The 27825-nt window shown below is 44.9% G+C and overlaps 3 protein-coding genes across 4 annotated transcripts; all 3 read right to left on the bottom strand.

The window, feature by feature from the left end:
• Nucleotides 1-291: 291 nt before the first annotated feature.
• On the bottom strand, nucleotides 292-17195 carry arid1aa (AT-rich interaction domain 1Aa). 2 transcript variants are annotated; one of them, XM_075465183.1, is made up of 20 exons: nucleotides 16018-17195; nucleotides 13446-13664; nucleotides 12764-13363; nucleotides 12545-12640; nucleotides 10982-11222; nucleotides 9745-9834; nucleotides 9465-9635; nucleotides 8565-8898; nucleotides 8286-8431; nucleotides 8104-8189; nucleotides 7795-8004; nucleotides 7467-7671; nucleotides 7164-7317; nucleotides 6887-7056; nucleotides 6612-6783; nucleotides 5609-5734; nucleotides 4864-4954; nucleotides 3795-4635; nucleotides 3535-3665; nucleotides 292-3442 (listed from the first exon to the last, which is right to left on the bottom strand). In XM_075465183.1, the coding sequence occupies exons 1-20, from the start codon at nucleotides 16930-16932 to the stop codon at nucleotides 1571-1573; spliced, it is 6870 nt and encodes a 2289-aa protein (XP_075321298.1). In that variant the 5' UTR covers nucleotides 16933-17195; the 3' UTR covers nucleotides 292-1570. The 2 variants fall into 2 exon arrangements, with proteins under 2 accessions (XP_075321298.1, XP_075321299.1); XM_075465184.1 differs by having other exon boundaries at nucleotides 7164-7299.
• Nucleotides 17196-20776: 3581 nt separating this feature from the next.
• On the bottom strand, nucleotides 20777-24504 carry gpn2 (GPN-loop GTPase 2). The gene is made up of 5 exons (XM_075466623.1): nucleotides 23653-24504; nucleotides 23311-23467; nucleotides 23063-23223; nucleotides 21328-21458; nucleotides 20777-21149 (listed from the first exon to the last, which is right to left on the bottom strand). Exons 1-5 carry the CDS (start codon nucleotides 24067-24069, stop codon nucleotides 21077-21079), a joined length of 939 nt encoding a protein of 312 aa, XP_075322738.1. The 5' UTR covers nucleotides 24070-24504; the 3' UTR covers nucleotides 20777-21076.
• A 251-nt stretch (nucleotides 24505-24755) lies between these two features.
• gpatch3 (G patch domain containing 3) lies at nucleotides 24756-27262 on the bottom strand. The gene is made up of 7 exons (XM_075466622.1): nucleotides 26827-27262; nucleotides 26066-26523; nucleotides 25762-25936; nucleotides 25591-25650; nucleotides 25358-25479; nucleotides 25153-25280; nucleotides 24756-25024 (listed from the first exon to the last, which is right to left on the bottom strand). Exons 1-7 carry the CDS (start codon nucleotides 27239-27241, stop codon nucleotides 24841-24843), a joined length of 1542 nt encoding a protein of 513 aa, XP_075322737.1. The 5' UTR covers nucleotides 27242-27262; the 3' UTR covers nucleotides 24756-24840.
• Nucleotides 27263-27825: the final 563 nt, after the last annotated feature.

The raw sequence follows: 27825 nt of genomic DNA, 5'->3' as shown, positions 1-27825 counted from the left end.
TATTTCTGCTTCTCCGTGGACTCTTCTGTACACCAGAATATGGCGTTCAATGGAAAGAAACACTGCTCTGATGATTAATAAGCTCAACAGAGAAAAGACAGAGTGCCCGATGTCAAGCTTTATGCTGTGTAACCTCATGTTAAGTCAGACAAACCCACTGGTGAAACACTGAGAAATAAAATAACAGAATGTAAGATTTTTTTTTTTAACCTTACGTTGTGTGGATTCACACATTTCTTTCTCCGGGAGCGCTTACTGTTCCAAAAGAACGAAACCATCAAACAGCTTACGAAGATTTGATGTACATTTATTCTTACCACGTGGAACATATAGTATAAAGATTTCATACTGAATAAATGATATTCCTTGAGCCAAAAAAAGGGAAAGGGAGGAATTTACATGATGTCTTAGCTACATAGTCTGAAATACAAATATGCAGAATCCATGACCAGAGAAAATTTGTCGAGTGTGTGTACTTCATCTAGTTTATTCTTGTTGTACCAGGAGATAACAAGTTGGAGCCGTGTCTGTCATACTACGGAGCTGTGGAGAAACCAGAGGAGTGGATGCGATCGGTGTGGACTGGAGGTCACGGACCAAACTCACGTCAGCCTCCGTGCCGTACCGATGACAAGTGTGAGAGTAGTGACACAGACAGAGACAGACACAGAGAAAGGAAGTATAATGTACAACATTATATATACACCACAGCAAAGCTGTATTTGAAGTTGAAAACCAGTCCTAAGAGGTGATTTCTTTTCATAAGGGTATTCATACAATCAAGGGATAAGAGGAGGTAAGGGTGTTGTAGGTTCTTGATACTTTGGGGAAGAAAGCCATTTTCTGTTCAACACCAAACTAAAATGACCTCAGAACTCTAGAGCTGCATCATCAGCCTCTGTGTGAAACGTGTGGTACAGAATGCTTACACTCAAGAGCAGTACGGTACAGAAAATGTCCTACAATCTACTGCACACTGCACAGGCCTCCCCGGTGAAGGTGTTTATTGACAGCGCTGTCTACTGTCGGGCTGACTGGTGAGGATCCAACTATAACCAGCAGGCCACTTTGTCAGTCTGCTTCACCTCTGAACGTCAACCAGTGACAGACTCACTGTGCCCTCGAGGGGAGAGCTAGGGCACACTGCGTCTCCCAAACTCACTGTAAACGAGACAGCAACTTTGGTTACAGTTTTTGTTTTTCAGCTATTTATTTATTCATTTATTTATCTTTATTAAAAAGTACTTTCCCCCCCACCAAGTGCAGAACAGTCTCCCAACCATGGTGCTCTGCTCCGTGTCATCCAGTTGGCATTCGCGTTGCAAGTAGTGTCACTTTGTCGGCGTCTCTCTGGTTTGCAATCCACCACAGCTCTGCATTTACCCTCCTCAAGCAAGGCTGGCCTGTGGAGGGCTCACATAATGTAATCTGAAGGATTTTCATAAATTAAAAGACAGTCACTTGAACTTTCCGTGCCCTGCTTTACACACACAAGCCAGGTTTACCAGGGAGGAGGGGATTGTGGATAAAAACCCCCCCGAAAAAGTGGAGCCACGGCTCTCTACAGCCGTCATGACTGGCCGATCAAAAAGAGTACATCACAGATAACATGAGAAACCAGCGAGTTCATTAGGGGAGATACTGAAAGGTCGAGGAGTCGGGACTCGTGTAGTGTGAACTCTGAGTGGTTCTCCTCCACCTTCGCTAAGGCATGCAGCGCCCGGGCAGCTCGTCGCATCATGTCAGGGCTTGTGGGCTCGAAGTGCATCCCCTGTAGGTGTAGCAGAGAGCCCTGGCTCTGTTGAAGCTGTGTGGCAGCCAGACTGTCCTCCAAGAAACCCAGCAAGTTTCCCACACTGCCCTTCTGAACAGCAATTGCTCGGGCCGCCAGTGTGTCACCCTGGGCCAGATTGGCCAATAAGACCACGGCCATCTCCCTGCAGACTGCAACCTTCCTGTCTCCAATTAACCGCACCAGGTTCCCATATAGCTTCTCCAACCGACTGAATGGCGGAGTGGCCAAGATAAGGTCCACATTGTTATCCTGGATGCTTAGTTTGCTTAGCGTTTCCAGAACCAGTCTCTGAGGTGACAAAGCACTGTGGGGACCAAGGGTGGGGAAGGGGTCCTGGGCCTCTGCTGAGGGGCACACAGCCCAGTGAAGAAGACCATCCAACAAGGGCAAGCAGATGCTCTCTGGGTAGATCGAAAGGTCTAGTTGGCCTGAAATGTTTGCCAAGGTGACCAACGTGTTCTCCCTCAGGAGCTCCAAGCAGTCCCACCACCACTCATCCCTTTGGCCCATTCCCTCGTCTGAATCCTCATCTTTCTCGTAGGTGAGTGGCGCCTGTTTGCGCTCAGGGTGCCGGTGGTGCAGCAGGATCAGGCGCCCAAGTAACAGCAGCAGTCCTGGATGTTTGGACATCTCGTGGTCATTGCCTGGTACAAAGGAGAGGCTGCGGACAATATTTGAGACACAGACGCAGCGACGTGCTAATGAATCCTGCCAGTCAGCCAGTGCAACGAGTGGCCCTTCGTCTTTACTGTGAGGCTCATCCTCTAGGATGGTGCCAGTCTGCTGTGCCTGTTGGGTTAAAATACTTCCCGGTGGAAGAATTGGTCTATTATTTTCCTGGTGACTTTTAGAAGCTTTCTCTACTGCCTTGGAGTCAGCATCGGTTTTCCTCTCCTCCTCACTGCTAACGCTGGAGCCCGCCTTCTCCGAGACCGTAGATTTCTCTGACGAAGATGCCCGTTTTTGCCTTTCTTCCTCCTCTTCATGCTTCTGTTTTTCCTCCTCAAAGGGAAAACAATTTTCCCGTATGTCCTCTTCGAGGACTCGTCGCTTCAGTAAAACATGGGGAACGAGTATTCGTTCTCGCGGTTCCAAGAAGTCTTTGCATGGCTCAAAGTGGGTCAGGATATGCTCTGTTGAGTCACCCCCTCCAGCACTCCAGTGAAGTAACCCACTGTCGAACTCCTGCACTTTGCCGTGATTATTTGCTTGGGCAGCGACAAATGGGTCTTTCTTTCGTACCACCCTCAGAGGAAACTTGTCAAACTTGCTGGCCTGTTTGGGGCGCTCAATGGCAGGTAAAGCCTGCGAAGAGCCAGTCTGTTCAAATGAAGAACTCTTGTTCTTCCTCTCCTCATCCGTCTTCTCCTCTTGACCGTGAGAGCATTGCTCTCGGTCTTCCTCCTCTTTCACATGAGCTGGCCTAACCGTTTCTCGCTCCTCCTCATCGTCATCTTCTTCCTCTTGTTCCATTTCCTCAACCCGTGGCTCCTCCTCTTCTGTGTTGTCCAAATCCCGTTTCAAGGCATCGGGATCAAGCAGCGTCCTCTGACCAAGGTCCCCGACTTCATACTCCCGCAGGATGCCAAAGATTTCAATTAGGCAGCGTCTGAAATACTCAACCACCAGCTCCAGAAAGCCAGGCAACTAAATAAAGAACACAAATAGAGAAAACATTAGACATGATCACCACTAAGAAGGCTATTAAGTGTAATAAAGGGATCAATATTAAGCCTCACCGTGTTGAGATCAAAGGTAGAAATACTGTTGTCATCATACAGGAGAACATTGATGGCATCTAAGGCCCATGTACTTTCAGCCAATAAACCAGATTTTAATGACATCATGATTCTCCAGGCCTCCGGGGTTCCTAAAATGAAAGGAATAAAAAAACTAAATGGGTGCAAAGAAGTTTCAGTGCAATAACACAAAGCTGAGAACATCTAACAGTAAACACTGTTGTGGTTATGGTGTCAGTTCTTATCATTTATAGTCATACCGATATCTTTCATGGTGAGTCTGCGTCTGGGTTTCAGCACAGGATGTGTTGCTTCTATCGAGCCTGGGGGAAAAGGCATGTCTCGCCTTATTAGAGGCGACTGCACCGGAGGGGGCACAATGTGGGATGCAGGCACTGGGGGGCCGGCCTTGTGCATCTTCATTACTCCGTGCATATAGGGAGATTTGCTGGGCGACGTCCGGCTCTCCATGGGGCGGGGCATGGAAGCTGGGCTGGACACTTGTGGAATGTGGTTCTGCAAACCCTGAGGGGGCTGGTAGTTGGGCTGTACTGAACGAGGCATAGGTTGGCCAGGCCCAGCTGGACCATAGGGAGGCTGCCGAGGGCCCATCTGACCCCCCCACTGACCGTCGTGATTCATGCGCTGTTCTGATGGCATCATATCATCCGAGCGGTTCATGCCGGGATAACCGGGTCCCTGGGGTGGGCCCCCAGGGCCACCCTGTCGGTTAGGGTAGTTCTGATAGTTGATATCTCGAGGTCCCTGCCACATTCCTCCCTGAGGACCATCAGGACCTGACTGCATCATCTGAGGGGGCATGTTAGGCTGAGCATTGGGCCCGGTAGCTCCCTGCATCCGCTCGCGACCAAAGGGAAACGGGAACTGATTGCCGGGGCCAGGTGGACGACGGTCAGGCCCGGGGTAGGGCCCGCTGCCGCCGTACTGATTGTACGAATCCTGCTGTCCTGAAGTTGGTGCAGGGGAGCCTCCTTGCTGTTGTTGCTGCGGTGCTTGTTGTCCAACAGGAAAAGGGCCGCTGTATTCAGTCTCATGGCGTTTAGATGGAGGGTAACCTCCTTCCACAGGACGCTTGTAACTCTACAGAAAATGGCGGACAGAGAAACATCCAATTACACAACACATCAACAGAACTGTTCTGGAAAAATCAAGTTGCTCACAATTTGTTTTTTCTGCTCTCTGTCATTCAAAATGAATGACAGAGAGCGTGGCACTGCACAGACACACTTAATTAAAAAGTACAACTTTCAAATCTGATCCCAGTGTACTGAGTGTAGTTTGAGTTGGTCGTGCAGATGGATAATTTACCGGTTGTGGGTACATTCCAGGCTGCTGATTTGGGTAAGAACCAGTAGGGGGCGCTCCCTGTCCAGGATACTGATTACCATAGGAATCAAGCCTGCAAACATTAAAGCCTAGTCAGTTTGAACATTTAAATCTTCTGCATCTCTGACTCAGTGGTAACACATGCAGTTTGTGACAAATTTATAAATAACAGTCTCTTAAATCTCCTTCTTTTCCCCTCAAATCTATAATGTAAAATAAGTAGAAAATGTCATTTTTATAACCCTTTCTCTGTACACTGCACCACTAAGTATAAGTGAATATTATTAGCATCGAGCCATTTTAAATCGAATTCCCACGTTCAAAATTAATAGTACATTTCAATCAATGCAGCCACCTGCTTCTCGCACCACAATCATTTACGAAAGAGACCAAACCAAAAGGCTGTCGACATATAACTACATTTGGACTGGATGTCCAAAGACTGGATATCCAAGAGAAATGACCAACAAGATCTGATGTTCGTGATGTGACCAAAAATTGGGCCTATAAATTGACTGCAATACTGGAAGAAACCAGCTGCTTTAAAAAAAAAAGAAAAAAAAAGAAGAAAAAAAAAGAAGAAAAAAAAAAGAGTTTATTATTACATTTCCGGCACTGAAACCTTTCAGAGACAATATTCTTGTTTACGTAAAAAAGAACAATCAGGTTCCACTGACAGCAGTTTTAAAGCCAAGAAGTCTGCCAATCAGTTGTTGAGTGAACTGACCGTGGCTGCTGTGGTGGGAAGCGATTTGGCGAATACATCCCCGTGTCGGCGTTGGCAGGCATCATAGGGTTTGGCTGAGGAGCACCGGATCCCATGTTGCCCTCCGGGCCCATTCCTTGTTCCGACCTGGGAAAAAGCGGGAAAGCACACGAGGTCATTTTCTTTGCTTTCCGTGCTTTGGCTAAACACAAATTATGTCCGACACGTATAAATAAAATAAAAACACCAGGACAACAGCTCCAAAAAAAGCACACAACAAATTAAAAGGAAAAAAGAAAATACCGTCTTCATCATAAGCCGGGGACTAACATTAATCAGGTACAAGAGCTTCTTTGATGGGCTATTTTTAACATCCGGTTTGATGACAAAACACTGAGAAAAGTGGCTTAATAGGGATATTACAGGTACTCACACAAACCTTTAACAAAGTAATAAGCTGTAATGGACGGTTTGAAAATAAGCTCAAAGAAATGAAAATTGAAATCCTGTCATTTTTGATGGACTGATTTGCTTTGTAGTTTGTCTGCAAAACAACAGCTCTCCGCACAGTTAAATAAAAAAAAATACAGGGGTGACTTGGTTGATGCAAGTTAAATCAAAGATTTTTCATTTTTCCAATAATTCAACGGACCAAATTAAAAAGTCGACCATGCATTTTTAAATGTATGTACAACGATTCCATTTTCAAAAGTCTCATTTCTGTTTATGGACGCTTTTCTGCCTCAAAAGACAGAATCAGCACCCTGTGTGTCACCGACCGACACGAGACAAACAGATAAAGATAAAATCATACAATTCTATCATCGATCACCACAACAAAACATGGAAGTACATTGGAAACTTAACACCCATCTTTTCATAAAATACCTTTTCTTCAGATGACAAAAAAAAAAAAAAAAAAAAAAAAATCAAATGAAATTAATTTCTGCTGTAACTAAAAGTTAGACCTGCTCCTCCTGAATTGAAAAGTTTCAATTAAAAAAACAAAGTTACAGTCTCTCACCTCCTGTCATAGCCTGGTCCATAAGGATACTGCTGTCGGGGCCCCATTGGCATCGTGCCCATGGCCCCAGGCGGTCCTCTATTGAACGGAGGCTGTTGTTGTGGCGGCTGCTGCTGTTGGTCACCCACGACACTGTTAGGGCCCTGGTTAGTAGGAAGAAACTGCTCCCCGACTGGAAACAAGTTCAGAATTTAATTACATCACGTAAGAGACAAACTGGAACGCCAATTTCAACTTGGACTATATGATGGCATGAGTACATTCAGTGCGCCTACCTTTCCGCATGTTACCGAAGGGGTCTTTGTTGGGTTCGTAGGGTCCCATTCTACCCTGCATGTCTGGTGTGTTCATGCCTGACTGATAGGTGGAGTTGGGTGTCATGTTCTTCCTGGGGAAAGTGGGGTCACTTCCATCAGAGAAGGGGTCCTGCAGGTTAACGCTGCTCCTAGGACAGAGGTACCGTGAACAAGAGGCAGAATTAAACCGGTTGCACTGATCACCGTGCTTTTTCATAAGCAAAGATCCATTAGTAAAATCTTATTTGACAGTTACCTGGACCCGGGAGGCATTGGGGGCATCTGGGTATGAGGAGTAGAGGCCGGCGTGGGAGGTTTTAGGTCTCCCCCCTCAGCCATGGAGCTACTGGTGGACTGGGGTGTCTGAGGGCCCTGCAGAGAGCCTGACCCAGCTGTGGAGCAGAGGGACGCTTCAGTTTGAAGCAGACAGACATGGTACAAGACTTTAATGACATTGCAAAAAAGGCAAGTTCTTGTTTTGTTTGTTGTTGTTGTTTGTTTTTAAAGTGAGCAGATGTGAGCCACTGAACCACATGTTTTATCTGAGACTGGCTCTAACCTGGGGAGGGAGGCTGGACCTTAGCAGCTTGGTTCTTTTTGTTGTCTGTAAAGATCTCAGGAGGAGGGTCTTCACCACGCTCGATTTTGCACTCAAAGGCATAGAGACACTGGATGTACTGCTTCTTCAAAGAACTGGCAGCACTGCTGGATGTACCCACGTTTAAGGAGGTAGCAAGATCACGCCATTTCTTACTCTTATTTACCTACAACGCACCCAAAAGGAGACAAAATTTAAGAAGGGGAAAAAAAGAAAAAAAAAAAAAGGTCAGAAAGCAAACAAAACATGCGCTTTGGAGATTATTGTAGGTTACAAATGGCATATTAACCTGTGTCATTCCTCCAATCTCTTTAACTGACATATATAGCCGGAAGAGGTCGAGGGGTTTGCGCCCTACAGCAGGCAGGTTAGTCATGCTCATGGCTTTCTCTTCAATGAAAGCCAAGTATCGGTCAACCCACAACTTCCTGTCCGGCTCTGGTCCAAGCTCGTACAAGCGTGTTATGCTTTCATTGGTTGTCGTAGAAGAGTTGGACTTCTGTGTTTTTTGAGAGAAATAAGAAGAAGAAAAAAAAGTTTAAAAAGAGTAAGAACCCCCCCAAAAAGATTTCAGAAACATTTGTATTAAAAATGTTACCTTAGATTTGGGTTCTGGTTTGGGCGTTACAACCCCGTCTACTTTGTTATTCATCTTATTATTCATCTCTGGACTTGGAGCCATACCTATAACACGGGTTGAAATTAGCTGTGATGCGTCTACATTTAAGAAAGAAAAAATAAAAGGACAGAGCCAAAGGCAATCATCTCTGTATAACTTACCACTTGTATTATTGGCCATGTTGGGCCCCATGGGATAAGGTGATCCACCTGGTGTGTTCATCATTCCAGGCATGTTGTTCATTGGTGGGCCATAGGGTGGACCAGAGCCCATCATGCCTTGAGACATGTTGGGATAACCGGGCATCCTTGAAAAAGAAGAAAATGTGTGAAGATCTGATATGCACCACTGTGACAAAGTATTGGACACACATTTCATATTAAAGCAAAGCTGTGCGATGTAAATAAATGTATCCACAGGAGGACTGATGGAGAACCAACCTGTTGTGCATGGAGTTGGTGGCAGGGTGGTGCATGGCTGTTGGGTCCTGGGGCTTTCGGTTCATTCCTGGAGGGGGACACATTCCTGAGCCTACCTGGGGTGGCATGTTGCCCATATTAGGGGGCATGTTTGGACCCATAGTAGGTCCAATATTGGGGCCCATGTTGGGGCCATAAGGACGAGCCCCCATCTGATTAGGAGGCATCCTTCCTGGAGGCATGCCAGCATATGGCGGCCCTCCACTCTGTCCCGCCATGGGGTTGACGGTACCCATGCCTGGCCCAGGGTAGTTTGCATTGGGCATGTTGCCATAGCCAGGCTGTCGGGGATAACCTACAGATGATGCCAGGGCAACAGCAAACAAACAGTAAGTGATCTATTGCTTGTAACTGAACAATAAAAATAAAAAAAATGTATTACTGCCACGCAGTGACATTAATTTGCGTTTGTGATTTAAAAGTGTCTTGTTATATGACAAACACACTTTTCCTAAAAAGCTGTGTGAGACACACTTTCTTTCTAACAGAACTATGCACCCAGTGCAACAAGCCTTTGTCACAGTTTCAGCTCTACTGACAGGAGGCTAGGCTACGTCAGCTGACTCTCTGCTTCACAGCTATAAATAGCTGCAACAGAGTCAGAGGGAGGGACCAGCGACAGCATGGTATTCCTATGAGGCAAGGAGATATATTCCATAGGTTTGTCTAAAGGGATATGTACATGAGCAGATTTCACCAAAAGACTGTAAAGTAAGTGGAAAATCTTTATAAATCACAAGTTGGGCCATATAAACCATCTCTGAAAGCCTTTCATTAGGAGAGTATTTCAAAAACAGAAAAAAAAGAAAAAAGCTTTCAAGTAAAGTCAAAGTCAAACAGGGACGATTTGATAGTACAAACCTTGGGGGCCATATTGTCCTCCCTGCTGCCCATAGCCACCCATGGAGTTGTTCTGCTGGTACGGGGCCATCCCAGGATGCATCTGTCCCCCAGAAGACTGACGAGGTGACAGTGCAGAGGCTGACTGGGGGGAGCCGTAGGGGGGCATCTGAGGGTTTCTCTGCATGAACCCTGACACAAATGAACAAGAAAAGAGGACGGGGATCAGAATCGAATGCTATAGCTAACACTCTTGACGGGTTAATCCCCATACTCACTCTGGGTTAAGTCAGCTACGTACCTCTATCCTGGGCCATAGGAGACTGGCTCATTGCAGGATTCAGGCTCCCGTCTGACTGCACACTTGATGGCCTGGGAGGCATCTGGGTCACTAAACAAAAATCAACGTTTGGTTAGTTTGAAGTCAGGGGAAGTAGATTTTCTGATTTGAGGAAAAGGACGATTTTTTTGTCCATGAAAATAAATATGCCGTTTTGATGATAATTTGTGTCTGTGTGAACAGAAATTCTACGACGTTCATGAATTGAAAAAAAAATGTGCTACGGTTAACAGCAAATCGGTGAAAGCTACACGTCTACAATTACTCAAGTAAGTAAACTTTATAGGATATAAACATGCGGCCCATCTGAGAAAAAGTCTATTCTCAATCCAAGTATAATACAGACCTCCACTTTCCACATTACTTGTGAAAGCTGCCTATCAAACCACAAAGGCCTCTAAAACTAGCCGTGTTACATCACAAAACCGTAAACTCAGATTTCAGATGAGCGAACAGAAACTTTGCGCTTCTATTCTCAATCTCTCACACATCATTCCGCACAGAATGTGGCCTTTAACCTCAGCGGAGCCAAATTTATTCTTTTTTTTTTTTTTTTTTTTTTTTTAAAAAAGCAGCACACTCTTCAAGCACAAACAAGGTGAAACGTGGGTGCTTGACACTTACTGCCTTCTGGAGAGGATGGACAAAAACACTGTTTCAAATGTGTGCGTGATACTGTTTGACAAATTAATTTACAACAACAAGATAGACAAATAAAATAATATTATGGTTGTAGCTACCAGTACATTCAGCCTTCTGATCCGACTTTTGTCAGGTCGGTCAGCCCGAGTACACATTTTGTGAGCAACCACCTTTAGAAATCCCACAAAACTTATATATCTTAAAGAGCAATCAACATCCGGATGTGCTCAAATACAGCCAGTGGATTTTCAGGAAGAATTAGATTACATAACATCACTTTAACGTTGCCATTCGTACTGTTTTCAGCCCCAAAATGAGCAAATATATGCAGGTTTGCCTCGGCGAGGGTACACACACCAATACATCAAGTGCGTATGGATTTAATTAAATAAATCAAACAGATCAGGCTGCTGCTTTCAAGCGTCAAAGCGTAAGTAACTTGGGAAAACAACTTTTGAAAAAGAAAATTGACATCCATAAAGCGATTTTATAGTATCGTGTCTCAGGAGTCTGCTACATATCAAACGCCTCATTTCTCTGTGAGGTATTGGCTCACCTGGCATGTTGGCGGGTGACAGCGGTCCTGTGCGGGGTGTGCTGGCGCTGGCAGGGGAGCCAGCTGGGGAAGGTGAGGGCCCTCGGATGCCTGGCAGGTGGGGAGACGTATGTGGAGAGAAGGGCGACTGGGCAGGGTTACTCTGCTCGCCTTGGCTACTCGACACACCCGACGTGCTCACGCCGGGACTCAGGGCGCCCTCTGTACCCGTTGGCAGGTCGTCGATGGACCCCGATAAATCCTGAAAAATACAAACGGTGAGACACAAAGGAACAGTCAGCCAAAGGAAAAAATGTCATGTCATGGTTTCATAAGATTCACTTTTGGTGCCCGTTGTGCTGTATCTACTTCATATACTGGCTGTAGTATAAGCATGCACACACATCCCCTGGAGGCCTTTGTCCTTATTTATCTTTTTCATGGAGAACATGAGTGTGCACTAGAGCCATGGGTTGTCATGGATACAAAGGTTTGTAGGAGGCAAGTAGCCGAATCAGCAAAAGCAGCAGCCTCGCCATGTGATTTCATTACACAAACAAATTATTTTGATTTCATCCCAGATTTAGAGCCTTTTTATACCGACATTTGGACCTGGGTAGGAATGAAGAAAACATTCATCTTAAAGTCATGAATTTTAAGTTCACACAATTTGACATTCCGTGCGACTTTTTAGACACAAGCCAAGTCTGCGAGACATGAAATATTTCAGTCTGACAGACAACTCGCCGATTAGACCGGTTCAGTGATTTTATCCAACGTCAACGTTTGGTGACTGAGCCCAGGTCAGCGAGTACTCCTGGAGTCACAAAGAGCTCACAGAGAAGTTACTGCATATGAATAGCACCTGTAAGTTTTTACTATCTGCAGCAACTCGTCCACATGTTGTGAATTCTAACAAAGGTACAGGCAGGGCCACTGACATGTCTTTTTTTTTTTTTTTTAAACGGTCTTATTCAACTGAAAGTAAACATAAGATACAAGCAGTAGAAAATGCTTTTGATTCTCTGATAAGGTCTAAATTCTGGTACTCACGTGCACACGTCTTACCATCATTAACTAATTATTGACATGAATATGTGCAGCCAGAAAAGATGTCTGCCCAAACACTCGGCGCACGGATGAATTTATAACTCACTTAGCTGAGGAATTTAATTGAAAAATAAATAAATAAATGAATTAAGAATGAATATGCTTTGTTTTGAGCGAGCCAGGTTTTCAATCTTCACAATTCTCATCCACACAAACTAAAACACCTCATTTCCACAAGCATCAGCCACACAGCTGTGCCCCAACAACCACAGAAGTGCAGCAGCAGAAAAAACAATGACAAAAATCACTGAGGAGCAGAAAGCGCAGCGGCCACAGTACGACAAAACAGTAGCAGAAACCCGTTCACACAAATACCTTTCATTCATAATAAAAACAGAAAAAAACTGTACTGTAATTAGCCTCAGAAGTTGTAAGAGAACAACTATACAAAGATAGGAACTAACTGTCATTCATTAAGGTGAAAAGCAAAAACACTGAATGCGACCCAGCTGTGATTTAACAGGCATTACTGACCGGTAGACTGGAGGGGCGGCCTTGGCTGTCCTCTTGGCCAGGTTTAGGCTGAGTGGAGGGAGGGGCGCTGGACTGAAACGAGTCCTGGGATACTTCCTAAAAAAACAAAAACAAAAAAAACCCACATGTTTAACTATAATGAAATGGAAGCACTGAGAGAGAAAAAAAAAAAAAACACGAGTCCGACATACGAATTTGATACAAGGCCGAGGGAAGTACCTGCTGCTGGGGGGGAGGAAAACGCTGATAAGGTGACTGCTGTGCTTGCTGCTGCTGAGCATTCTGCTGGTATGCTGCAGGCTGGCCCTGTGGGTGTTGGCTGTGCCCCGGTGGCTGCTGTGGATGAGACTGTGCCTGCTGTTGCTGTGAAGGGGGTTGCTGAGGGCCCTGTGTGGATCCTGGGTAGTTGGATTGGCCTTGTGATCCAGGGCTAGCCTGGGAACTTGGCTGCAGTGGGGTCTGATTGGGAGCTCCCTGCTGTTGGGCGTAGGGAGACTGGCTGGGCTGGGGGGCTGACGTTTGAGAATAAGGTGGCTGAGACTGTGGGGGCCCTTGGGATGGGCCTGGCAGTGGCCCCTGGGACTGTTGGGGCATGTGGGGCTGCTGATAGGGTGGTCCTCCCTGGGTGAGTGGAGCAGAAGTTGGTGGAGGGTGAGGCTGTCCTGGATAAGGCGACTGCCCGCTGGGTTGTCCGGGTGTGGGTTGGGAATACGGAGTTTGTTGCTGACTTGGGTGAGGAGCTTGACCAGGTTGGCTGTAATAAGGTGCCTGGCCCTGAGAGCCATATCCTCCTGGTCCCTGCTGCGCATAAGATCCCATCTAAACAGAATACAGAGAACAACTTTAGAAAGACAGCAGAAAACACGAGTGAAAAACATTCATTCAGAATAGGATCAAATACCTGTGGACCATAGGGCATGGCACCCATGCCTGCAGGGGTACGTCCTGGCATTCCCACTGGGTATCGCTGGGGACCTGGTGGGCCGTAACCCTGGGCAGGGTACCCCGGCCCGGGCTGAGGACCTGTTGGAGGCCCCTGCTGAGTCTGCTGACTGTACGGACTGCCTGCTCCATATGGCTGACCTCTCATTTTTCCCATCGGATCCATGGGAACAGGTGGCTGGACAAGAAAATGAGACAATAACTTCAGTTAACGACTAAATAAGTTAGGAAATAAAAATCAACAGATGTCAAAACTTACAAGCAGCCTTCCTCACCCATATGCAATTATGCCATCACAGCGTGTTTTTCAAAGGCCCTAAAATACCTGGCTGCGGTGTGCAACCATCATAGACCCAAAGTATAAAAACAAACTTCGGTGAATGGAGAATGGAGAAGTTGTGCTTTTTTTTTTTTTTCTTTCCCCAACTCTTACCTTATTTCCCACGGTCATTACCCTGATATTTTTTTTACCTTACTTTGCCATAGTTTCGGAAGTCAACAGAGCTATATATATCTCCTTTCGAAAGGAGGGCAGTCTGCCCAATCTTAAACATATCCCAGCTGTGCTCCTGTTTTGAGCCTGGTCCAAGTAGCTTTTTTTTCTCCCCAGAGAAGGCAGTTTGGCTTTGGATGAATGACACCAGAAATGAGAGAAGTACTTTAACAACATCCAGAGAGAGTGAAAAATGTACGAGCATGCACACACCATTACCCAGCAAACAAGTCCTAAGTCTGACTCATCGTTTTTAACTTAAACAAGTGTTTCACTATATATAAAAAGGTCAGGTCTCCCATAACAGTTTCAACAAAAGAAATATGTACAAACTAAAATTGTCCCCGGATTTTACTTCAAATCAGATCTCCCACATGTGCACTTTGCTGAGAGGAGCATCCTCAGCTCCAAAGCAGTCCCTTTACTAATAGTATACACCATGCCTTATGTGACATACTGCAGATCCAAGATAATGAGGTGAAATAAATAAGAGCAGCACATGGCTAATCTGCATAAAACAGAGAGGAAACTCCTGTGGTGGATGAGAGATGGTGGACTGCTTTCTGATTGGCTTGGGGGGAGGATTGGGGGAATTCTTTGCAGGCACACAGTCAAACTTGTGTGGCATGCCAGATACAGCAGCAGGACACACATCCTCCTGGGCAGAGCACAAGGTTGGCTTTTGCTATTGTGTAATGAGTTGGAATACCCCCCCCCCCAAAAAAACAAAACAAGTAATCTGTAATTTATCTTGGCAAAAATCAAGGATAGAAAAAAAAAAAAAAAAAAAAAAAAAAAAAAGATTTGACAACAGATCTCATCTTAAGCCATTATGTTGTGAAAATTGAACGACTGTAGTAATGCTATTATAGTTTAATTTGAATTATATATCAAATCAATCCAATCTCACACACTGATGCAGACTGGAGCTATCATGATGATCTCTCTGGTGTTCTAGTGGAGCAACCATGCAGCACCTAAAAATCAGGCCTAATAAGAGGTTTTTGAAGAAATACATGACCACGTTTTTTTTTTCTGTGCCCCCAGCTGCTCTTAAAGTGTGTGTTTTTAAAAGTAAAACAGTGGAGCTGGGTGGAGGAGTGAGGCAGTAATGGCCTAAGTGACCCTGTGATGAGCTAATGCTGTGTGTTCTTATCAGCAACTGTTCCCTTGCATCACATGTAATTATAAATGGCCATGAGCAGCGGATGAGGAGCCAATCAGATTTCAGCTAGCATGTCAACCCAAGACCAACTATCTCCTGGCTTTGACAGTCGGATTTTACCTCCACAATTCAAATCCCACTGCAAACTGCAATCTGCAGGCTGCACTCAGTCACTCATAAGGCAGAGTTGACTGTTTACAGGCAGCATGCGTGGAAAGTCCGGAATCCTTTTATCACAAGCGAACGCATTTAATCAATATATTGCCAAAATCTAACAATATGCGTCTCTTCCTGACATCTCACGAGGCAAATAAGCAATTTAAAACAGGACCTAAACAGGCCATTTAACTAACCGTGAAGGACTCACTCGGCACCAAACACATTCCTTCCGTCATGGCCGCAAAATTACAGCTTACCAGGCAAGAAACAGTATAAAAATCAGGGTATAAGCAACCCCCATGTACTACGGTGTGAGGGCACGTTATAGAGCCGCATAGTAAAGCTTGCTTATGACAAATAGTCCTGAAAAGTCCGCGATTAAAAGGGAGTAGCAAAGCTCACGGTGAAAACACGAAGCTTTGCATTTTCGCCCCCTTTTCAAAGTCAGGCCTTCTTGGCTTCCTGAACATAATTTCACCAACTTATACCTTATATAATGAACACTCTGCTGCGACTACGTGCCTTCATGCATTTATTAAAAGCAACACTTATTTAATGGTGTGGTGTAAAGAGAAAAAAAATACACACGAGAGGCAGCCATTTTAGAGTCTTTGCGAACTAGTATCAGACAATGGCTGGCCTGCTGCGTTGTGAACTAGCTCAGAGGGAAGCAGACGTGCTAAAGCCCGTGTTTCAGTAAAAGACTGGTTTTACCTGGCTCCTAGCTAGCGGCTGCCCAGCACTTCCCGGGCTCATGGGCGACGGGTGATGACTCCTTTGTTGCCAACCCGGATTGCTCCCTCCGTACTGACCGCTACTGCCCATGTCTGCTGGTCCCTTGCTAGCTCCTTCTTGGCTACTGTAGTCACTAGACGGGTAGTTTGGATATCCCCGCGATGAGCTGGGGGACGTTAGGAGCTTGTTGAGTGTCGGCGTGGATGTTGGTTGAGGGTTTCCAATGTTATATCTCTGGTTACTGTAAGATCCAGCCATTGCCGATGGTCCTCCTGGTGGCGGCTGCTGCTTAGCTGGCTGCCCCCCAGCTGTCGGCGCCTGAGCACTGCGAGGGGAGTTCATGGCGTATGCTTGGCCGGGATAGGGAGTCCTGTTCGGGAATGGGTTGTAATTGTTAAACTGATGGTTTGAAAAGCCATGCTCGTGTGAATTAGGCTGATACGGGTCCATCATGTTGCTCGACTGCACAACCGGACCCGCAGCAGCTGCCATGCCAGGGCTTTGTTGTCCGCCATGTTGATGAAAAGGGGCCCGACCGTAGTGCTGACCGTATCCGTACGAAGGTGGAGGAAAAGCGGGGCCGTGGTGATGCACCAAACCGGGGTTGTTATTTCCCTCCGGTCCTACAGAGTCATTCTGGGTATTATTGTTAGCCCTGGGCGGGTTCCCATTCCCGTTCTTCATCTCAGGTTCCCCTCCTCCCCCTGCATTTCCACCGTCGGCCCCGTCCTGCAGATCCACCCGGCCCGGCGATCCGCTGTCCAAACCCGGCTGCTTTTTATCCGACTGCTTCTCTACGGGAACAGACTCTTCCTTGGGGTCTCGATCCGGCTTTTTGAGTTCGGAAGGCGGGCTAGTGTTAAGAGTGGCGGCGCTGGCGACCTGAGCGGCCATGATATACCCCCCCCACCTCTCTCTCCCTCTCTCGGCGAGTCAGTCACAATCAAAAGCTAGCATTGAATATAAATAATTCTTTAGAAACATTAATCCTTGTGTCGATTCATTCCCACCCCTTATTCCGGACCGAATCCGGCTGCCATCCCACCGGTTCCGGCTCCGTAAATGGGTTTGAGAGATGATGGAGGCTCCATACAATGCGTAAAGAAGCGACAGAAATTGTTGTGGGAGTTGTGTTACTGAGCCCGGGTAGAGGCAGGGAGCTAGCCCAACCAACACGAGGCTCCGCTACATACAGCCATTTTACTGAGCCGCACGGGTGGCCGCAAAACACGGACTGCCTCTTATCCGAGGAGGCCCGGATTTTTCTTGTCTGAAACCCTCATGTTGTGTCTCTTTTTTTCTTTTCTTTTACCCTGTAGGTGGAATATTTTCTGCACATGATAAGTCTTAATGTGCGTTCGAGTGAAAAACAACCAAGAAGCGTTCACCAAAGAAAGTGCAGCCCGGTGAAGTTGAACAGAGAGCACTGACTGAATAATGAAATATGCAACTGTATGCAACGAGTATGATGCCACAGTTGTACATGTAAAAAAGCAGGGGGACGCATTGTGAGGTACATATTAGCCTACACATAGACTGGGCACATGTGCAAAATTCACACAAAGCACTCAAATCATGCAGACTCCGTGTGTGTTTTTGGTTTTGTTGTGAGAGTGTGTTTGTCTCCAACTATTTGTCTTTCAAGTTCTTCAAATTCTCAATTTCTGTCTCGTTTTTGCCCTTTAATATCTCTATGTTTATTTTGTGTCTGGTGGTTATTTGTATTTCATTTAGCTGTTCTTTGTTGCCAATTTCCCTCTCAGTTATTATATTAAGTGTAACAATTGGGTTTTCTTAATGGCTTAAACAGAAGGCAACTGAGCTTCTCCTCATAGTTCTTGAATATATTTCACCTCTCGCCCAAAAGGCTTCTACATTTCTTCAGTCAAATTGCCCACTATTTAAGCACTTATCATGATGTGGTTGACTGAACACAGACATTACATTACTTTCTGTCGCCTCAAACTACATTTAGGTCATTTTGCATCTTTGTCGCCATTTTGTGACCATTTGATATTTGCGTCACATTTTGATAATTTTGTTTCTCTTTGAGACCAATTTGAGGTAAATTCTGGTAAATGTGACTGTTTTACATCTCTCTGTGGCTGTTTTGTGTCACATTTTGGTTATTTTGTGGCTCTTTGAGGCCATTTTGGGGAACATTCAGGTTAATATGGTTGTTTCACATTTCTCTGTGGTTGGTTTGTATCACATTTTGGCCCTTTTGCGACTCTATGATGCTGTTTTGTGTCAAATTTTGGAGATTTTGTGTCTGAGTTCATTTTGTGTAACATTCAGGGTAATTTGTTGTTTTACATCTCTTTGCGGTGGTTTGTATCACATTTTGGCCTTTTTGCAACTCTATAATGCGGTTTTGTGTCACATTTAGGTTATTTTGTGTCTCTTTGAGGCCATTTTGTTTATCATTCAGGTCAATTTGGTTGTTTTACATCTCTTTGCATTGGTTTGTGTTACATTGTGGCCCTTTTGTATGTCTTTGTAGCCAGTCCATGTGTCTTTCAGGTCATTTTATGTCTAATTCAGGTCTGTTTGTGGTCATTTCACATTTCTCCGTGGTTATTTTGTGTCACGTGTTGGTCATGCTCCTCAAATATGGACAACAGTCTGACTAGGAATTAATACCCATTCAGTTTATAAGGAGCAATGGAAGTGATACAGTCGTCGATGATTCACTACATGAATGATGAAAATTCCTTAAAATAATTCAGTTACATTGTCGGTAAAACAAAATAAGAAAGTAAAGAGTGGTTATTTCTTTATCTTACTAAATATATTGAACTCATAGATATGCTTTTGCACTGGTGGTTTTGGTTATTTCCCACCAGCGTCTCTGAGAGGCATTGAGACAAGAGAGGCAACACACACAGGTTTTTCCACAGCAGAAGGAGGAAGCCTTGCAGCAAACGAGACTAGCAATGCACATTCCCTCTTATTCCCTCCCCTGCCTGCCTGCCTGCCTGCTCTGCTCTCCTCTACCACCCCCTCTCCTCTCTGTCTGTATCTCACTCCAGCAGAAACACTCTGTGCTGAGTGTGGGGGGATGGGCGCACAGGCTCCTGCTCTCTCTCAGCCTCCAAACACTGAACTATACTAAACAGAAAAAACGACACCTTATCTCCCGGAGAGAAGAAGCGTGAACAGTTTTAAAGTCTCAGAACATTTCTTTTTTTTTTTTTTAATGTAACATTTGAGTCCCCTTCTCCGCTGACAAATGAAGGGGACCTTTTTTAGCACACTGGGTGTGTGCACTGCATTGAGCAGGGGTGGGATGGTAATGAAGTGTGTGTGGTGAACTGAGGGAGTTTTTTGTGTGCGTGTGTGTGTGTTTGAGAGAGAGAAATAATTAAAAGCTGAAGCAGTAAAATCTTCATGAGGAATTTAATTGTTCGATTTGGGTATTGATTAAAATTCAGATTTGGCATGTAAGTAGGACAAGGCTGCCTTTCGGTTTCTGTTCTCACTCTTGCCACACAGGCGCGCGCACACAAACCGTATCTCATGCTCTCCCTCTCACACACACGCACAAACACACACATCTACCTCTAGGGGGCTTAAAGGAAGAAAAAAAAAGGCAGGAAGTACCAATGAGGAGGCATACTTGATCACATGTACAAACATCGAAACACAATTTAACATTCAGCCTGACACACCCCCCTAATGCACACAGAGCTTTGCAGGCAGGAAGCTGTCCACATATAATTTGCGGCCACATCACACCACACAGGGTTAATGTGATTTCCCACATCAGCGCGAGCTCGCAAAGTGGATCACGCTTTTATTTCAGTATAACTGCAACACAGCAGAAGTGCGTGCACGCACAGAGCCTCGCACTGAATGCTGGCCTGAGATTGTGTCGGTTTTAGTGGCAGGGGTACAACCAAAATGCAGATAGGATAGATTTTGAACTGTGAAGAAAGAGCGCAGTTGGCAGCAGTGGAAACAGTGGAAGTAGAGAGCTTTTTTTTTGCAGCATTCAGTAAGACAGAAGATCTTCCATCCCAAAGACCAGACACAGGGCCAGTTGTGCAGAAACACAGATTTAATGTGGCTTCCTCTCCCCGCCTGACTTAATTTTTCTGCTTCGGCTGCTGGAAAGAATCGGAGCAGATTTTTGTGGATCTGGGAGGAGGATTTGCGAGCGCATGCGCCACCTGCTGGTCAAAACGGACCCGACATACAGCGCGAGCACCGGTTCTTGACCAAGGCAGTTTTTACTGCGGTTATGATGTGTTGCTGACGGCTTAGATTCACACCGTCTTTGTTAAGGGGTTTTGGTGCAGCTGTTTGTATAAAGTAACCTGTAATTACTCTCAATTCATAGGATAGCACGTCGTTTCATTCCGACCTAAATGTTAAACAAAAGTCAATCTGACCAAACAGATGGTTCTGAAAATGTTAAAAGGTCATCTGTGGCACCGCACATTGCCATGCATGCTCCTTTATATTCAAAAGCTTAGTAAGAGAGGAAAAATGCTTTTTTTCTGACGCCTGTCCAGCGTCATTCTCACTTCGTATAGCAATGCACACGGGATGACATACACGGTAAAAGTCCTCTGCAAACTCTTAACTCTTCACCGCAATTCACTGAAGAAAGAACACACTTTGAGCGCACCAATAATCTAAAATAAGAAGCAAGGAAAATGTTTCAACGTTTGTTCGGGTCACTTCAAACATGAAAACGAGGGACTCCGCTTTCGGTACCTCTTAAGAATCAGCATTGGTGTCAATAAGAAACTTTATTTGCCAGTACAAATACAAGATTATTCAGACAACACGTCGTTAATATAGGAAAGGAAATCTCAGCATTTTCTTCACTCTGTCGACCTCAGTGTGTATTTTGACGAGGTTTAGTAAAAGCAACTACTTTACAGCACCTAGTTCTAGTTCCTGTCTTTCCCTTCCTTTTTCTGTTGAGTCTATGAATTCAGGCCAAGGGAGATAGATGTCGCCAAGACTCGACTGGTGTACTGGTGCTTGGGAGGCATCCACTTTTGTCCTGTGACTTGGTCTTTTCATTTCACGGCTCCATCATTTCCTCCTCCACGCTCTTTCCACTGGTTTCGACGTACCTTTCTTGGACCCCAAGAGTACTAGAGGGTCAAATATTAAGGAAAACACAATAAAACCTTCACATGTTTGGTGTATGTTGTCAGATTCAGGTTAGCTTTTGACATAATCAAGGGTATTGCTGAGTCTCAAAGTGCCTTTAGGTTTGATCTTAAACCGGATGAGTCACACTGAGTCGCCGCAGTGATTAGGAAAGGATACGAGTTGAACTGGAAGTCGGCCCCCACAGCAGCTGACATCATCGCTTGCAGATTCCTCTCCTCCAGGTCTCCAAAGCAGTAGCCATTGGCCTTGTCCACAGTGCGTAAGACCTGAATCATGCTCTCTTTGTCCTGGAGAGAGCAAAGAACAGCATGTGATCTGGGGATTTCCCTGGAGAAACTCAAAAAAAACTAACCACTTGCTAAGTATTTGCTGTAAGGAAGAAAAAAAGAAAAACTCTCACTGAAACCTTGATAATATGCTGTTTAAAGACATTCTCATTTCTGGTTTCTAGAGTTACGATAGCAGCACGCAAAGTCAATATTAGTATTAGGGCTTTCACAAGTCTGGCTTTATCGAGTGTGTTGAGCCGCCGCCGTGCAGATTTACAGCACGAGGAGGCCTTCTGAGTTTCTGAAACCTTGAAAATGGGATAACAGCTTCCTCAGCCTTGTGTTTTGTTGAGCAAAGTTTGGCTTGGCGAGACAAGCAACAGATGCATTCAAAGCCACAAAACTCCAAAACTTCACTATCACAAAGTTTGTTTTTTTTTTTTTTTCTCTCTTTCAGGGTCAAAGGTGTTGTTGCTTTTTTTGCTTTTCACACTGGCTGCATATAGAAGTATATGAGTTAACCAAGGTAACAAGTGGCTGTTATCTCAGGGGGGAGCAGAAAGTAGAAATGCATCAGGATTTTCACCATGTTAGAACAAGAGGCTATCCGCATTTTGTGTGCCTCTGTAGTCCCATTTTCAGAGCCGGCACGTGGTCTAAACTCCTGTTTCTGGACGCGGACGGGATCAAATCACTCTTCATCTAGAGGTAACATTCACGTAGCTATTCACAGAAAACTGGTCCGATCCTCAGTTCCAAAAGCGAGAAGAGATTTGTGATGAAATATGACTTGGGATTTCTCAGAGGGGCTGAAGTGCATTTGTTTCAGACGCTCAGATGACTTTTACTCAGTTTGGATGCTCTGTGGGCGCGTAACTATTTTACAACCCATGTAGAGTAATGTAATAAAAGGGATTCTTTGTGCACACGCAGTGTCTCTGAGCAAACTTAGATAAATCCAACAGCGGGATAAATCTGAGATGAGCTGCGGATATAGCAAATGGACAGTAAAAACAAATGCATCTTTTAACTGCGAGATTGGCCTTCAATCAAAGCTCAACATAGGTGTTAATATGCATGCTGCAATAGAAGCTTACAAGCCGCCGTACACACAACTCGCAGCTCAAGAGCCTGAACATAGTAGTTTAAACATCTCCATGTTAACTTTTCTTCTGGTTCCTTCTGGTAATTTTGAGCAAAAAGAAAAAACACCATTTAACGTGAAAGGCAACGTACGATTCTACTTTCATGCTGCTCGCTTAATGGTGTAAAATATAAAACAAGTGAAAACGTGCAGCTTAAATGGGATTTACTCTGTTGCTAATTATTTGATGAAAATAGTAATTCAGCACTAGCGACTAGGCTAAGAGGTGCGTAAACCTTTACCTGGAACAAAAAAAAACAAAAAAAAAAAAACTGGTCAACCATTCAAATTCTGCTACAAAAATAACACATGCAAGTACTATCAAGTCAGAAACTTGCAAACAAACACAGAGCAACACATTGCATCCCTAAACATTAGCTCCTATGGGGTAGAGTGAACCACGTTGAGTCCGTGAGGTTCATTCTTTGCCACACACAGATGAACTTATTTTTAAAAAAAGACAAAACTGCAGTGATACCTGTACATTGAGAGGCACAAAGGAGACGAGGCTGTAATCCTGTATGACTTCTGCCAACTTTTCGTTTAGACGGTGGAATTTTTTAAAGAAGGGGTCTGCGGCCAAGTGATCGAGAAGATAGGTCAGGTCCATAACCTCTGTGTAGAAGTCCAGGTTGAAGGCTGCACGAGTACACACAGCAAAGAGTGTCAGCGCCGTGGATGAAGAATTGAACTTGCTGGAGGTACAGCTAAGAGCCCTTCACTTACCAAGTTTGCCATACTGCTCAATTAAGTCCATCTTGGAGAGGATGTTGACGTGGGGAAGCTCCACGTGCAGCATGGTGGAGAGAGAGGTGCACAGCACGGAGATGAACTTGGCAGGGTCAGCGCAGTAATGAGAGTCCACGAGGTGCACTGCCGCCAGCTAAAAGGAAGAAGAAGAAAAAACGTGGGAGAGTGAGAATAATTACACCTAAATGCAGTCTGAAGGGGACCTTTATGGTGTTAATTCGGTGCAGAATTAGGGTTGTGTGGTGTGGTGAGGTTTGAGTTTCAGGGGGCTCAGGGGATGTTAGATAAATAACATGTACCCATGGTCAGGAGGCTCACCCTGATATTCCACTTGGCCAACTGTGAGAAAATATTCTTTACTGAACTCTGGTGGGTGTAGAGCTCAACCTGCCCTGGACAGTCAAACAAGAAGTAACAGTCTCTGTGTGCTTTCAGTTTATTCTCCAACCAGTCCAGGTTAGCCTCCACATACTCCATGCAGTAGAGAAGCCCGCCGTTGGGCCCAAGCTTCAAGCTGTCCATGACATCGTCCAGGGTGACCAGCTCCGAGATGTCCACTCCACAGGAGTATGGTATTCCTTCGTTGGCTGGATCCATATTCACCACAACCACCTTGCGCCCGAGGCTGGTCAAGAACTCCTGCATTCCTTGGCAGTACGTGGTTTTACCTGAACCCGGGGGTCCGATGACCACCTGACCGAAGCACAGAGGTTTGACTCCTCCCTGAGTGGACATAGTTTTGAAAGTCCAGAGAAAGGGGGGTGCAGAAACTCACGTTGGAAGGGATCAGGGTGTCAGAGGTGCCACATGCGATACCATGCACCGTGTCAGCATCCAGCTGTGGTGTTACCTGCACGGTCACGCTCTATAATAGTAGTCTGAAAGAAACAGTTCAGCTTCCTGAGATTACCGGACAAAATTAAAAACGCCGAAGCAATAAATCTTTGCCGTGTCAACACTCATGGAAGTTAAACAGCTTCATAAATGAGGTGTTATAAAGCTTGGAGGTGCCAAAAGAGAAGTTGAAGTTGACCTAAATAAACCTTTCTGTGATAGTACAGTGGGCTCGTATAAAAAAACCAACAACATAATACTGATGGAAAATTACCGCACTTCGACTAGAAGTTAGCATGCGTACAGCGGCTGCTAACAAACAAGCGAAGGTAGCCGATCACTTCCGGGTTACGCGATCTGCCTGTCACAATAAACGTCGCTCCGTTACGTGCAATGAGCCGCAACGGAAACTCTGGACTTCTGGTTTGGTGATAATACCAAAATACTTTATGCAATCCTCCTTTAGCTCACGCTTAACATTCTTACATCGTTAAGATATGCGTTCGTGAATTCTTGCAAAATTTTAGGTTTCGTACAAGAAACAAAATCTCGAAGAACAACGGAGTTAAAATAAATATAATCAAAAATGTATTTTTAGTAGAGAAATTTTAATAATAGAAAATAAACAAATAGTTCACAGCTGGGTATTTGATATATAACACTGAATTAAAGTCATCTTCGTGGTCCAATGCTGCCACCTGGTTGCCACCCTCGGTACTTCATGCTGGTGTTCGGTTGGCGTCTCAGTAAGGTGTCGCCTCTATCTATGTCTTTGGGCTCATCGTACACTGTCGTTATAACCCAGTCCTTTCTGGCCTTTTTTATAGGATTTAAAAACAGTTTTTCTCCATGATACCTGTAAAAAAAAACAAAAAAAAAAAAACAACAAAAAAACATTAGCCTTCTGCCCTCTCACATGACTAGACATACAATTATAGTCTATATGAAATAATTAGCCAGTCGTGTTGTAATGTTCACACTCACCCAAAGCCTCTTTTGCAGTGGGGATGTTGACCTTCATTATCAAGTGCTTCAGAAATCCCAACCTGGCTGTTTCCCAGTCCTTCACCATCTTTCCAGCCCTGCTTCTCCATCAAACGTCGGCCAAAACCCTAATCCAGAAAAAAAAAAACAAGTGAGGAAAGTTCCAGGTTCTACAACCAGTAACACACTTAGACAACTTCCTCACCTTAGTGAACTTCTCGAAGCTGCCAATTGCCTGATTGTGCCCCGATCCATCTTCAACACCTTCCCTCAGCCTCGTTTCATACCGCATTCTGACGTAGTCTCGAGCGTCCATGTCACCTCCGTCTGTGAGAAGAAGGACAGAGGGGAAATAAATCTGACATTCCAAGTATAACACGTGGTTTAACTTCCTTACTTAAGTGGTGTAATCAGAGCTGTTGTACAAGCCTCAGGTACCTTTATCGTAGTAAACACTCATGTCGACATCCCAGTCATCTGCCGTTTGTTCATCAAAATCTACGAAAAACATCAGACAGAAACATAAACATAGTTAATATTTCACTGAGAAAACACACAGTTATGATCTTTTTTTTGTTGTTGTTGTTGTTTTGATTTCTCTTTTCATACCTCCTTCTTCCTCCTGCCAGAACTGAGCATCAGTGTAGAACACCAGACCTGATCCCCCTTTTTCCCACTTCAACTCTATCTCCTCCTCATACAGCCTCTCTTTGCTTCGCTCCTGGCTTGTGACATCATCATGCAAGGCTTCATGGCGTTCCCACTCCTCACAGCAGTCATCGTCCTGCAACCAAGCACACGGACGGTCGATAAAACCACATTGAAGGAATAAGGGTTTGTCCACAGCACTCAAGCACCACAGTTTTTGACAAACAGACAGGAACCGATGGACCTTACAGTGACTCAAACTCACATCGTCAGCATTTGACTCTGCATCCTCCTCTTCCACTTTTTCCTGCGTCTCATCAGCTCCTGTCGTTTCTTTGCAATCAGCCAGCGGCCTTGATTTTGACGATGGCGCAGCCCACGTGCCCGGTCCTGATATTTCATGTCCAGTGGCTGTTACGATGGTCTCCTCTGTGGCTGGAACGGTGCGTGTGTCGCGGTACTGGAAGGGGACGTTTCCATAACGACGGCTGGAGCTGGTCTTCGGAAAAGTTAGGCCCAACTTCCGAATGAGGCGTGGAGGCAGGCGGCAGGATTGGATAAGCTGGAGGAACACTTTCACCGGCGTGCCCACATTTCCGTTCTGCATCAGAACGGGTGGATTCAGCTCAGGTAAGCTTCTGAGGTCAGCCTCTGTGAAGCGCTCGGTGAGGGAAACACGGTGCCGCTGCTCATATTTAGTTTTATATGGGAAAGCGTCTTCATCTGAAAGAATAAAAGGGACAACAATTATATACAGTGACAACACATTATAAAGTCACTTTACGAAAGACAACAGTAACTCTGTCCTATGGTTCCTACAGTTTGTAGTACATCACGTTCCTATTCTGTTGTTGTTGTGTTATCTTTATGTTTTATATGTTATCTAACTCATTATATAAGGCATAACAAGGAACCCTGTAGAGCCGCAAGCTGTCCTATTGATGCCAGGCGGAGTAACACTCCGGTTCATCTGTAAAATTGTTGACAGCCCCCTTATTATGCCACAAATACAGCGTGTCACTTTACCTTTGTCTTGTGAAACTTTAATTCTTCTGATAACGCAGCGTCTGGCCAGCCAGTTTCCTTTCGAGTCGATCCAGTGATTCCCCGCATACATCTTGATGAACCTGTCGGCGTCTTTGGCGTGAACCGACACGATGCAACAGCACGACCGAGCCGCCTGCTTTGACTCCGAGCCGCTTTTAGTAGACGCGTCGGGTTCCGAGGATTTGGAGCTGCCCTCCTCGCCGTCTCCACAGACGGCGGGTTCAGGCCCCGCGGACTCCCTGAGAACCTCCGGTCGATGTCGGTAGTGAAAACACTGAAAACCGCCGCTCTCTATGAATTGGCTGAAGTAATTTCTCAGGTTCGCCGAACGGAAGGCAACGGGAATATTACTAATAGCAAGATACACGGCAAGGTTAGCTTCGCAGTCCGCCATGATTGTTTATGTTGTCGAACATCAGACGTCATCGGAACAAACTCCAGCCTCGACGTCATATCCGCTTCCTGAGCGTCACGACACCCTGTATTATTATTATTATTATTATTATTATTATGATTATTATTATTATTATTGTTGTTGTTGTTGTTGTCGTTATTATTATTATTATTATTATTATTATTATTATTATTATTATTATTATCATCATTATTATCATATTATTTTATCGTAAATTATGAGCAAGTAATTTCCCTGGAAAGAGTGTAAGTAACTAGATTAAGATTACATTACCAAATCCAGAAAGTGCTCATTTTATGTTATGCTCTTCTTCTTCATCGGATACTCCATGTAGCCTAAACTTCACTAATAACTCGAGCAAGACAAATGACAAAATGTCTTTCAGGATAACTTTTCAAATCTTTATAAATATAGTAGTATTTTGCTCTCTCTTTCATATGGATATAAAAATCCATATGTAAATATACCCGCTAGTCAGAGTTCATTAACCCAGTGACTAACGCCAGCTGTGGCCTTCACCTCACCTTTTATCTTTCATTTTTGTTGGTAATAGGCAGTAAAAC

Source organism: Odontesthes bonariensis, chromosome 5 (assembly GCF_027942865.1).
Source record: "Odontesthes bonariensis isolate fOdoBon6 chromosome 5, fOdoBon6.hap1, whole genome shotgun sequence".
Taxonomy (NCBI): domain Eukaryota; kingdom Metazoa; phylum Chordata; class Actinopteri; order Atheriniformes; family Atherinopsidae; genus Odontesthes; species Odontesthes bonariensis.
Note: the sequence above shows the minus strand (reverse complement) of the source record. Positions and strands in the feature narration are given on the sequence as shown.

Coding starts and splice junctions, on each gene's coding strand:
- arid1aa (XM_075465183.1), bottom strand. CDS start 16,932: ATGGCCGCTCAGGTCGCCAGCGCCGCCACTCTTAACACTAGCCCGCCT. Junction 11,223..12,544: donor GCCGCCCCTCCAGTCTACCG/GTCAGTAATGCC, acceptor TGTATTTTTCAG/GATTTATCGGGGTCCATCGA. Junction 4,955..5,608: donor TTCCCACCACAGCAGCCACG/GTCAGTTCACTC, acceptor TAATGTTTGCAG/GCTTGATTCCTATGGTAATC.
- gpn2 (XM_075466623.1), bottom strand. CDS start 24,069: ATGTCCACTCAGGGAGGAGTCAAACCTCTGTGCTTCGGTCAGGTGGTC. Junction 23,224..23,310: donor TGAGCAGTATGGCAAACTTG/GTAAGTGAAGGG, acceptor GTACTCGTGCAG/CCTTCAACCTGGACTTCTAC. Junction 21,459..23,062: donor TTGTGCCTCTCAATGTACAG/GTATCACTGCAG, acceptor TGCTCTCTCCAG/GACAAAGAGAGCATGATTCA.
- gpatch3 (XM_075466622.1), bottom strand. CDS start 27,241: ATGGCGGACTGCGAAGCTAACCTTGCCGTGTATCTTGCTATTAGTAAT. Junction 25,937..26,065: donor CAGAGTCAAATGCTGACGAT/GTGAGTTTGAGT, acceptor GCTTGGTTGCAG/GACGATGACTGCTGTGAGGA. Junction 25,651..25,761: donor CTGGCAGGAGGAAGAAGGAG/GTATGAAAAGAG, acceptor TGTTTTTCGTAG/ATTTTGATGAACAAACGGCA.